Source organism: Phocoena sinus, chromosome 9 (assembly GCF_008692025.1).
Source record: "Phocoena sinus isolate mPhoSin1 chromosome 9, mPhoSin1.pri, whole genome shotgun sequence".
Classification (NCBI taxonomy): domain Eukaryota; kingdom Metazoa; phylum Chordata; class Mammalia; order Artiodactyla; family Phocoenidae; genus Phocoena; species Phocoena sinus.
The window spans coordinates 44,241,526-44,254,648 of NC_045771.1; the positions used below are offsets into that span (position 1 = coordinate 44,241,526).

The window sequence follows — 13,123 nt, forward strand, 5'->3', positions numbered from 1 at the left end:
TATGAGAAGACATAATGCAGTTATTCAAAGCTGACTTCTTTATAGTGGAATTGGCAGAGGCATGACCCATGAAATTTGAATTTTAAAAATTATTGTTTCAAGCCTGAGATGATAATTTTGAATAGTTTTTGAAGACATAATACCTTAAGAGTGAGACCCAGACCACCCTAGTCATGCAAATGATAAACCACTGGTAGAAGGACGAATCAGGAAGATGAAGAAAATAGACTTTTTGATTTAGAACAAAGGGCTATTTAAGAATTCCATCTCATGACCAACAGACACATGAAAAGATGCTCAACATCGCTAATTATTAGAGAAATGCAAATCAAAACTGCAATGAGGCACCACCTCACAACGGTCAGAATGGCCATCATTAAAAAGTCTACAAATAACAGATGCCGGAGAGAGTATGGAGAAAAGGGAACCCTCCTACACTGTTGGTGGGAATATAAGTTGGTGTGGCCACTATGGAAAGCAGTATGGAGGTTCCTTAAAAACTAAAAATAGAGGTGCCATATGATCCAGCAAGCCTACTCCTAGGTATATATCCAGACAAAACTATAATTCAAAAAGGTACATGTACCCCTACTATTCATAGCACTATTCACAACAGCCACGACATGGAAACAACCTAAATGTCCAATGACAGATGAATAGATAAAGAAGACGTGGTACATATATACAATGGAATACTACTCAGCCATTAAAAAGAATGAAATAATGTGATTACAGCAACATGGATGGACCTAGAGATTCTCGTACTAAGTGTAGTAAGTCAGAAAGAGAAAGACAAATATCATATGATATCATTTATATGTGGAATATAAAATATGACATAAACGAACTTACCTATGAAAGAGACTCACAGACATAGAGAACAGACTTGTGGTTGCCAAGGGGGTGGTGCAGGATGGACTGGGAGTTTGGAATTAGCAGATGCAAACTATTATATACAGAATGGATGAACAACAAGGTCTTACTCTATAGCACAGGGAACTACATTCAATATCCTGTGATAAACCATAATGGAAAAGAATACGAAAAAGAATGTATATATGTATAACTGAATCACTTTGCTGTACAGCAGAAATTTACACATTGTAAATCAACTACACTTTAATAAAATAAATTTTAAAAAAAAGAATTCCATCTCAAAGCATCAACTGACATAAAACTAGAAGTGTAATCTAATTGCTCTATAAGACAATTTGAGAATTATGATGATAATTATGGGATGTACTAAGAATTGTCCAATAATAACACTAATCATAATAGTACTATTTATCAAGCATATCCTATGTGCCTGGCATTAAGCTGGGTGCTTCACATAAAAGATGGAAAATCCTCACAACAACCCTGGGAAGTAAAATATGGATGGATCTAATCCAATTTACGCAAGGTCACATAATTAGAAAGTGGCAGAGCTTGACTTTAAATTCTGACTCTAAAGCTTGTGTGCTATTTCCTGCTCCATAATACATAGGAAAGAAATATCTTATCTTGATAGTCTGGTACATGACTCTAGGGTGAGGGAAAAAATTACATCCAGTAGTATAAAACTGTCACTGTTATTATACTAACCTGCTTGTAAGTTCCATCTAGCAAGGTGTCCGGTGTTGGAGAGGAGCAGGTGTTTTATCTTTGAACCTTGTTAATAGCCGGCGTTGAATGGCCCGAAATTGTACAGCTCTTTCAGATAAGAGTTCTTCTAATTTTTCACCATTTATCCGCAACTACAATGAAGAATTTCTTTAATTCAGGTTAAATGTGCACAACAAAACGTGTCTAAAGTAAGGATACTGGCAATGCCAATAAAAGTTTGAAAAGAGTAAAGAAGAAATTTAAGTGTGTTACAGAGTTTAGAGAATTAAAACTGTGATATTTGATACATGAATACATAGATGATACAGTGAAATAGGTCAAATAGAAATTTAGTAAAAATGGCCCAGTTGTCATTGGGGTAAAGATAGATCATTCAATAAATGTTTGTGATAACTGATTAAATACATAAGGGAAAAAAAGGAACAAGGATTTTTCCCCCAGTCTTTACAACAAAATCAATTGCAGAGGAATCAAAAGTTTAAACACAACAAAGCATTAGAAAATTATATTTTTAAAAATAATCTTAGCATGAGACAGATCTTTATAAGTCAAAAGTCAAAAGCCACACATACACACACACACCCCTGATAAATTACTAACTAAAAAACATTTTTTAATTCTACGTGGTTAAGAAAAAAGGTAGAGAAAAACATTATAAGTAAAGTGATAAGACAAACAGCAAACTGTAAAAAATAATAGCAATAACCAACAGAGACAAAAAACCATGCCTATAATATCTAGAAAGCATCTACAAACTGATGAAAAAGGACCACAACTCAAACAAATGAGTAAGAAGAAGAGCAACAATCCAATAGAAAAGTGGGCAAAATTCACAGAAAAGTTAATACAAATAGCTCTCAAACATACAGCGTTTGACCTGGCAATCTCAATTCCAGGAATTTATCCTAGGGGTGAGCTTGCAAAAAGTAATGTACACACAAGGATATTCATTATAGGATTTTTTCTGTTGCTATTATAGTAAGATAATGTTAATCATCAAAATACTCATCAATAGAGGAACAGGTTGACTAAATAAAGAGAACTTTGCAGGACCACCAGGTACTGATAAGCAATGCTAGCCAAAGATGCATTGAATGAAACAAAGCAAAACTGAAATACAGAATATCATTCATGTATTTTTTTAATCTATATAGTAACATAGTTGTGACTGCATAGAATAGTTCTAGAAAGGTAACAAGAAACTGTACACCAAAAATTGCCTCCAAAGAGGAGACTGAATAGTGGGAGGATGAGAATCAGAAACGACTCTTTTCAGTATAACTCCTCTCATAACTTTTGAATTTAATACAATTAAAATAAAGAAAGCTAGTCAAAGTCATAGGGAATACTCCATGAATGCAGATCATGTGAACTGCTAATTCAACTTAACAAAACAGTCATAACTAGTTCTGAAGTAAATATCATATTCAAAATGTTCAGAAATCAAACATATTATAGTTTACATTTCTGATATCAAACCAAACTTCCTTACCTTTTCAGTGCATGTATGGAGAACAGACACATGATTGGAAAAAAAACTTGGAATTTTATTAACTTCTTTTAACCCCAGTTTCAGAAGCATTAAGTAGCTAACTAAATCAAAGTATATTCTCTTGAAGGAAAAAAAAAAACTTTCATTACCAAAAGTTAAGTGACATAACAACTAAATTTTTAAAAAAGAATATTAGAGTTATCAATAATTCACCCTTTTAATTATATGATTTCCTGCTATAATACTTTATTTCCTCAATTCATGAAACAAAAAATTTTTTAAATATTCTCAAAACGGAGACATCAGCCAGGTTATCATTCCTTTGAACGTGTAACAAAACAGCAGTGATTGAAATGTTTTCACATGTCAGAATTTCAACATTTAACAAATATTTATTGATCTTAGTGCCACACAGTGTTCTAGACTCTAGGAATTACAACAATGAATAAAACAGACAAAAATTCCTGTTTTCAGGGAGCTTACACTAAGGGACACATAGATTCCAAAAGCCACCTTGATTCAAAGTTTAAAGTCATATTAAAAAAAAAAAAAAAAAAAGTAGGGCTTCCCTGGTGGCGCAGTGGTTGAGAGTCCGACTGCCGATGCAGGGGATGCGGGTTCGTGCCTGGGTCCGGGAAGATCCCACATGCCGTGGAGCGGCTGGGACCATGAGCCATGGCTGCTGGAGCCTGTGCTCTGCAACGGGAGAGGCCACAACAGTGAGAGGCCCGCGTACCGCAAAAAAAAAAAAAAAAAAAAAAAAAAAAAAAAGTAGAGCGGGGCCAGAGAGCAAAGGAAGTATAAGCATGCCCTTTTTAACTGTGTAACAAAAGTGCCTATAGTTCACCACATTCCCTAAGTCCCTCCCCAGAAAGGAAATGTCTCTGATGTAGAAACTCCAGGGATTTACTAGCCAGCAAATAAGGTGGGGAGGAGGGAGGCGGACTGTATGTCAAACATAGTCAATTAGAATCTAATATTTTTTTATGTTAAATATTACAAATAGGTAATTAGTATAGTCTTTCTGTGGACTCTCTTCCATAAGTCACTGGACCCCAGTTTTGCACAGTGAAGCAGGAATTTCTTAAGATATATCCTAGAGAATTATAAAGGTTCTCAATACTTAGAGTCCCTAAACATATTTCCCAAACTATTGATTTTGGTGCCATAATTTGGTCAAAGTATACTGTCCTATACAATATTATCAGCTTAGATGAGGGAAGACCCAAATAAATTCAATTTATTTGATAATGCTGTGTTATCTGCAATTGGATGGTATGCACTGAAATCTTCCCTTTATGTTCACACTGTATTCGAAGAAGTCTTTATTTGTAGGTTAAAGTCAATGCTCTTAGAATGTTCAAGGGACTAAACATTAAGTAGAATGTTCACGTGACTGACAATTTACATGACGTATTCTCTCTCTCACTCCCTCTTTCTCTCTCATCCTCTCTCACTAACACACACAAGCACAACGCACACGGCACGTGCACACACACACACACAACACACACCATAGTTTACAAACTGAAATGCAAAAACCTATTGATTCCTTAAAAAGTAGCCACTCTAGGGAACCAATGTTTCCTTAAACAAAGTGCAAAATTTTTTTGAAATTCCTCTTTGTAATTCCCTACAGGGTCTACTTATAGGCAAATAAGAAGAGCCTGGTGAATTTTTTTTTTAACACGTGGGACTTAAAACAATGACTTCATTGTCCAATTTTTTTCACAAAAACATGACTCCTGACTATTTCCCAAATATCAAATCAATCTTCAAAGGATGAAAGATTTGACACCCTCAAGATACTCAAGAGAAATCTAATACAGGCTCTGAAGGTACTTCCAAAGAAGAAATGCAAACATATCCAGGCAACAAAGTCACTGTCAGATCTCATTAATTTAGACATTTAATCATTCAGCATTTACTAAGCACCCATTGTGCCAGATACTGGAGAATATTTTATGTGATTAACCCTCATTCAGATGCAGAAGTTCTGGTGTGCTTGTTAAAAATGAAAAGGAAAAATCACTTTGCTTTATAATCACACCTCATTTATGGCCTGCTAGAATTAGCCAATTGGCTGCCAATAAGCTCAAATAGTTTTAACGCTGGGTTATTGGGGTTAAAGGTTAAATCCCCATGTGGGAGAATTAAACCAGCTCTGTTCTGAAGCCAGACCACAGCTCCAGGCAGCCACTCTGTAAAAGTCTGCAATTGATCACAAACTGGGCAAGAGGGCAGGAACAGATTCACAACCCCACCATCCACATAAGAATAACAACTTGATGTACACTGCCTAATAGCATGTATACCTAGAATCCTTACCTCTGTAGCATCTTTCTTTCATATATTGAAAAAATTACAGATGATACGGGTTATGATCATACACACCTCAAAATGATGATCGATCAACTCGAAATATTCTTGAAGGGGCATAGATCCAGAAAAAGAACATGCGAAATCTTTGATTCCCTGTTTTTCAAAATATTCCTGAAGGCGGATAATAAGCTCATTTGTTATGAGCCAAAGATCCTCAAATTGTTCACAGTCTGGATGCGATATTCGTTCTAAAGAGAAAAAATAATTAAGGAAAAGGCTTATTAACACATAACTAGTAGCTGAAACTATATGAATTATCACTAACTCTGACATGAATACCAAAAAGACAAAGATTTCTTTTTTGGAATATAGATATAATTTCTACTGACTTAATAAAAATAATTCTACTGCCTTATTGTGATTTTCTGTATCAACAACTTAACATTTTCAAAGCTCATTCCAAAGGTATGTGGTCACAACAGCAAGCTGCATAGTCATTTTAACTATGTATCTTATAATAGGTTTCAGTATGGTAAAAACACAAAATTTGGATCCTTCTAAAAAGAGCTTTACTCAAAAGGTAAAAAACAAACAAACATAACAAAAAAAGGTAAGAAAACAGCCATTGCTAAAGTACAATCTGGTATCATTAGTTTGTTTCAAAAAAATTGATGTTGAAATAAAATTTATTCTATAGAAAGCCCACATCCTGGACACAGTAGGGCAGCTTAAATCCCTGTAATCATAATCAAAAGTTTCTATTTTTCTAATAGTTCTTTCATTTGAAGAGAGATTTTGCAATATAGACCCCTTCCCCAACTATAAATCTTGGTTCCCTCCATTCCCTCCATTCCTGACACATCAGCTCCAAGACGCCAAAGTCTTGTCTATCTCCTACCCTGATGATTATGATGAACAACAATGATGACAATGATGTGATGACATCAGTGACAATAACCACATCTATGATAAGAGCAACTATGATAAGAGCAACCAGCTATGCATACATCAAGCACTGTAACTACAAAAAAACCCATTTTTTTATAAGGAAGGAAAACCAGGCACAGAGAATTTCAGAGACTTGCCCAAGGTCACAAAAGCAATTTAAATGTCAGACCTATAATTCATGATATATATCCTTCTTCCCCAATTGTCTAAACTCTACCTATTCCTCAGGATCTGGCTTCAGTCTCACCTACCCCAAGAAACCTTTATTTCTCTACCATCTATAGAAGCCTTATATGTGCCAATCACTATCTAAAGCACTGCACATTCACTCTCTTGTTTAAACCTCAACAACCCAATAGGCTATTGGCTATATAACAATAGCCCCATTTTACAGAAGAATAAATATAGCAACAGAAGAGTTTAAATAATCTGCAAGGTCATCTAGCCAATTAATAACAGAGCAGGGATTGGAACTTTAGCAATTAATCCAAAGATTATCTATCAATTTTAACCACCTCATAACATTACATTTCTCTGAATTTATATAGAGAATTCTACAGTTTACTGTGCACTTAATACATACAACCATGTACTCTTTTTTTTTTTTTTTTTTGCGGTATGTGGGCCTCTCCCGTTGCGGAGCACAGGCTCCGGACCCGCAGGCTCAGCGGCCATAGCTCACGGGCACAGCCGCTCCGCGGCATGTGGGATCTTCCCGGACTGGGGCACGAACTCACGTCCCCTGCATCAGCAGGCGGACTCTCAACCACTGTGCCACCAGGGAAGCCCCAACCATGTACTCTTATTTAACTTTCCAGATGATTATATTCAGTCTCTGCAAAGAGACTGTACACTTTCTGAGATCAAAGTTACATACTTTATTTAGTTCACCATTTATTGAGCAATTATTATGTGCAATTTCATAAAGAAAGAAATGTTGGGAGTACAAAAATTACCTTAGTCTTTTTGCTTAAGGAACTTAAGGTAATACGATACGTGCATGTGAAATATTTATTTATATTCCCAAAGGTACGTTGACAAATTCTATAAATATATTACCTCTTTAAATTGGTTTTTAACTTCAATTTGTTACCCTCAGCCAGAATTCAAGAATATATCTGCTCTCATTCCCCTAGTCATACTCTTTTCAATTATATAAGGAATAAAATACACTGAGTATGCCTGCCATGGTGCATGGCAAACACCCTGGTATTCTCTGCTGTCATATCATTCCCCTTGGAGCTTCCCCAGTCTTCCCCTCACTCCAGTCTTTTTTTTTTTTTTAAACATCTTTTTTGGAGTATAATTGCTTCACAAATGTGTGTTAGTTTCTGCTTTATAACAAAGTGAATCAGCTATACATATATATAAATCCCCATATCTCCTCCCTCTACCGTCTCCTTCCCACCCTCCATATCCCACCCCTCTAGGTGGTCACAAAGCACCTACCTGATCTCCCTGTGCTATGCGGCTGCTTCTGACTAGCTATCTATTTTACATTTGGCAGTACATATAGGTCCATGGCACTCTCTCACTTCTTCCCAGCTTCCCTTTCCCCTCCCTGTGTCTTCAAGTCCATTCTCTACATCTGTGTCTTTATTCCTGCCCTGCGCCTACTTTCTTCAGAACCGTTTTTTTTTTTTTTTTACATTCCATATATATGTGTTAGTATACAGTATTTGTTTTTCTCTTTCTGACTTACTTCAGTCTGTATGACAGACTCTAGGTCCACCCACCTCACTACAAATAACTCAATTTCGTTTCTTTTTATGGCTGAGTAATATTCCATCATGTATATGTGCCACATCTTCTAAGTATCAATGGACACTTCAGTTGCTTCCATGTCCTGGCTATTGTAAATAGAGCTGAAATGAACATTGTGGTACATGACTCTTTTTGAATTATGGTTTTCTCAGGGTATATGCCGAGTAGTGGGGTTGCTGGGTTGTATGGTAGCTCTGTTTTTAGTTTTTTAAGGAAACTCCATACTGTTCTCCATAGTGGCTGTATCAATTTACATTCCCACCAACACTGCAAGAGGGCTCCCTTTTCTCCACACCCTCTCCAGCATTTATTGTTTCTAGATTTATTGATGATGGCCATTCTGACCAGTATGAGGTGATACCTCATTGTAGTTTTGATCTGCATTTCTCTAATGATTACTGATGTTTAGCATCCTTTCATGTGTTTGTTGGCAATCTGTACACCTTCTTTGGAGAAACGTCTATTTAGGTCTTCTGCCCACTTTTGGATTGGGTTGTCTGCTTTATTGATATTGAGCTGCTTGCAAATTTTGGAGATTAATCCTTTGTCAATTGCTTCATTTGCAAATATTTTCTCCCATCCTGAGGGTTGTCTTTTAGTCTTGTTTATGGTTTCCTTTGCTGTGCAAAAGTTTTTAAGTTTCATTAGGTCCCATTTGTTTACTTTTGTTTTTATTTCCATGTCTCTAGGAGGTGGGTCAAAAAGGATCTTGCTGTGTTTTATGTCATAGAGTGTTCTGCCTATGATTTCTACTAAGAGTTTAATAGTGTCTGACCTTACATTTACATCTTTACTCCATTTTGAGTTTCTTTTTGTGTATGGTGTTAAGGAGTGTTCCAACTTCATTCTTTTTTTTTCTTTTTTTCTTTTTTTTTGCGTTACACAGGCCTCTCACTGTTGTGGCCTCTCCCGTTATGGAGCGCAGGCTCCGGACACACAGGCTCAGCGGCCATGGCTCACGGGCACAGCCGCTCCACGGCATGTGGGATCTTCCCGGACCGGGGCACGAACCTGTGTCCCCTGCATCAGCAGGCGGACTCTCAACCACTGCGCCACCAGAGAAGCCCCAACTTCATTCGTTTACATGTTGCTGTCCAGTTTTCCCAGCACCACTTATTGAAAAGGCTGTCTTTTCTCCATTGTATATTCTTGCCTCCTTTATCAAAAATAAGGTGACCATATGTGTGTGGGTTTATCTCTGGGCTTTCTATCCTGTTCCATTGATCTATATTTCTGTTTCTGTGCTAGTACCATATTGTCTTGATTACTGTGGCTTGGTGTATAGTCTGAAGTTAGGGAGCCTGATTCCTCCAGCTCTGTTTGTCTTTCTCAAGATTGCTTTGGCTATTTGGGGTCTTTTGTGTTTCCATACAAATTGTGACATTTTTTGTTCTAGTTCTGTGAAAAATGCCATTGGTAGTTTGATAGGGATTGCACTGAATCTGTAGATTGCTTTGGGTAGTATAGTCATTTTCACAATGTTGATTCTTCCAATCCAAGAACATGGTATATCTCTCCATCTGTTTCTATCATCTTTAATTTCATTCATCAATGTGTTATACTTTTCTGCATACAGGACTTTTGTCTCCTGAGGTAGGTTTATTCCTAGGTGTTTTTTTGTTTTCTTTTTTTTTTGCAGTATGCGGGCCTGTCACTGTTGTGGCCTCTCCCATTGCAGAGCACAGGCTCTGGACGCGCAGGCTCAGCGGCCATGGCTCATGGGCCCAGCTGCTCTGCGGCATGTGGGATCTTCCCGGACCAGGGCACAAACCCGCATCGCCTGCATTGGCAGGCGGACTCTCAACCACTGCGCCACCAGGGAAGCCCTATTCCTAGGTATTTTATTCTTTTTCTTGCAATGGTAAATAGGAGTGTTTCCTTAATTTGTCTTTCAGATTTTCATCATTAGCGTATAGGAATGCAAGAGGTTTCTGAGCATTAATTTTGTATCCTGCTACTTTACCAAATTCATTGATTAGCTCTAGTAGCTTTCTGGTAGCATCCTTAGGATTCTGTATGTATGGTATCATGTCATCTGCAAACAGACAGCTTTACGTCATCTTTCCCGATTTGGATTCCTTTTATTTCATTTTCTTCTCAGATTGCTGTGGCTAAAACTTTCAAAACTACGTTGAATAACAGTGGTAAGAGTAGGCAACCTTGTCTTGTTCCAGATCTTAGACGAAATGGTTACACAGTTCTTCACCACTGAAAACGATCTTGGCTATGGGTTTGTCATATATGGCCTTTATTATGTTGAGGTAAGTTCCCTCCAAGCCTACTTTCTGGAGGGTTTTTATCATAAATGGGTGTTGAATTTTGTTGAAAGCTTTTTCTGCATCTATTGAGATGATCATATGGTATTTTTCATTCAATTTGTAAATATCGTGTATCACACTGATTGATTCGCATATATTGAAGAATCCTTGCATTCTTGGAATAAACCCCACTTCATCATGGTGTATGATCCTTTTAATGTGCTGTTGGATTCTGTTGGCTAGTATTTTATTGAGGATTTTCGCATCTATGTTCATCAGTGATATTGGCCTGTAGTTTACTTTCTTTGTGACATCTTTGTCTGGTTTTGGTATCAGGGTGATGGTGGTGGCCTTGTAGAATGAGTTTGGGAGTGTTCCTCCCTCTGGTATATTTTGGAATAGTTTGAGAAGGATATAGGTGTTAGCTCTTCCCTAAATGTTTGACAGAATTCGCCTGTGAAGCCATCTGGTCCTGGGCTTTTGTTGGAAGATTTTTAATCACAGTCTCAATTTCAGTGCTTGTGATTGGTCTGTTTATATTTTCTATTTCTTCCTGGTTCAGTCTCAGAAGGTTGTGATTTTCTAAGAATTCGTCCATTTATTCCAGGTTTTCCATTTTATTTGCATTTAGTTGCTTTTAATAATCTGTCATGATCCTTTGTATTTCTGCAGGGTCAGTTGATACTTCTCCTTTTTCATTTCTAATTCTATTGATTTGAGTCTTCACCCTTATTTTCTTGATGAGTCTGGCTAATGGCTTATCATTTTGTTTATCTTCTCAAAGAACCAACTTTTAGTTTTATTGATCTTTGCTATCATTTCCTTCATTTCTCTTTCATTTATTTCTGATCTGATTTTTATGACTTCTTTCCTTCTGCTAACTTTGGGGTATTTTTGCTCTTCTTTCTCTAATTGCTTTAGGTGTAAGGTTAGGTTGATTATTTGAGATGTTTCTTGTTTCTTGAGATAGGATTGTTTTGCTATAAACTTCCCTCTTAGAACTGCTGTTGCTGCAACCCATAGGTTTTGGGTTGTTGTGTTTTCACTGTCATTTGTTTCTAGGTATTTTCTGATTTCCTCTTTGATTTCTTCAGTGATCTCTGGTTATTTAGTAGCATATTGTTTAGCCTCCATTTGCTTGTATTTTTTACAGACTTTTTCCTGTGATTGGTATCTAGTCTCATAGTATTGTGGTTGGAAAAGATACTTGATATGATTTCAATTTTCTTGAATTTACCAAGGCTTGATTTGTGACCCAAGATATGATCTATCCTGGAGAATGTTCCGTGTGCACTTGAGAAGTGTATTCTGTCGCTTTTGGGTGGAATGTCCTATAAATATCATTTAAATCTATCTGGTCTATTGTGTCATTTAAAGCTTGTGTTTCCTTATTTATTTTCTGTCTGGATGATCTGTCTTTGGGGGTAAGTGGGGTGTTAAAGGCCCCCACTATTATTGTGTTACTGTCGACTTTCCCTTTAAAGGCTACTAGCATTTGCCTTTTGTATTGAGGTGCTCCTATGTTGGGTGTATAAATATTTATAATTGTTATGTTTTCTCCTTGGATTGATCCCTTGATCATTATATAGTGTCCTTTCTTATCTCTTATAATAGTCTTTATTTTAAAGCCTATTTTATCTGATATGAGTATTGTTACTCCAGCTTTCTTGTGTTTTCCATCTGCATAGAATATCTTTTTCCATCCCCTCACTTTCAGTCTGTATGTGTCCCTAGGTCTGAAGTGGGTATCTTATAGACAGCATATATACGGGTCTTGTTTTTGTATCCATTCAGCCAGTCTGTGTCTTGGTTGGAGCATTTAATCCATTTACATTCAAGGTAATTATTGCTATGTCTGCTCCAATTACCATTTTCTTAATCGTTTTGGGTTTGTTTTTGTGGGTCTTTTTCTTCTCTGTGTTTCCCACCTAGAGAAGGTCCTTTAGCATTTGTTGTAAAGCTGGTTTGGTGGTGCTGAATTCTCTTAGCTTTTGCTTGTCTATAAAGCTTTTGATTTCTCCATCGAATCTGAGTGAGATCTTCGCTGGGTAGAGTAATCTTGGTTGTAGGTTTTCCCCTTTCATCACTTTAAATACATCATGCCACTCCCTTCTGGGCTGCAGAGTTTCTACTGAAAAATCAGCTGATAACCTTAAGGGGATTCCCTTGTTTGTTATTTGTTGCTTTTCCCTTGCTGCTTTTAATATTCTTCTTTGAATTTAATTTTTGTTAGTTTGATTAATACGTGTCTGGGTGTGTTTCTCCTAGGGTTTATCCTGTATGGGACTCTCTGCACTTCCTGGACTTGGGTGGCTATTTCCTTTCCCATGTTAGGAAAGTTTTCAATTATAACCTCTTCAAATATTTTCTAAGACTCTTTCTCTTCTTCTTCTGCAACCCCTATAATTTGAATGTTGGTGTGTTTAATGTTGTCCCAGAGGTCTCTGAGACTGTCCTCAATTTTTTTCATTCTTTTTTTCTTTATTCTGCTCCTCAGCAGTTATTTCCACCATCCTATCTTCCAGCTCACTTATTTGTTCTTCTGCCTCAGTAATTCTGCTATTGATTCCTTCTACTGTATTTTTCATTTCAGATATTGTGTTGTTCATCATTGTTTGTTTGTTCTTTAGTTCTTCTAGGTCTTTGTTAAACATTTCTTGTATTTTCTCAATCTGTGCCTCCATCCTATTTCCTAGATTTTGGATCATCTTTACTATCATTACTCTGAATTCTT

General features: G+C 36.7%; 1 protein-coding gene across 1 annotated transcript in view; it reads right to left on the reverse strand.

Moving 5' to 3' along the window:
* BBS9 (Bardet-Biedl syndrome 9) overlaps positions 1-13,123 on the reverse strand; it is a 454,814-nt gene that overhangs the window by 224,425 nt on the left and 217,266 nt on the right. The window contains 3 exon segments of the mRNA XM_032643444.1: positions 1,585-1,616; positions 1,619-1,736; positions 5,492-5,667. Coding sequence (XP_032499335.1) covers positions 1,585-1,616; positions 1,619-1,736; positions 5,492-5,667 — 326 coding nt within the window.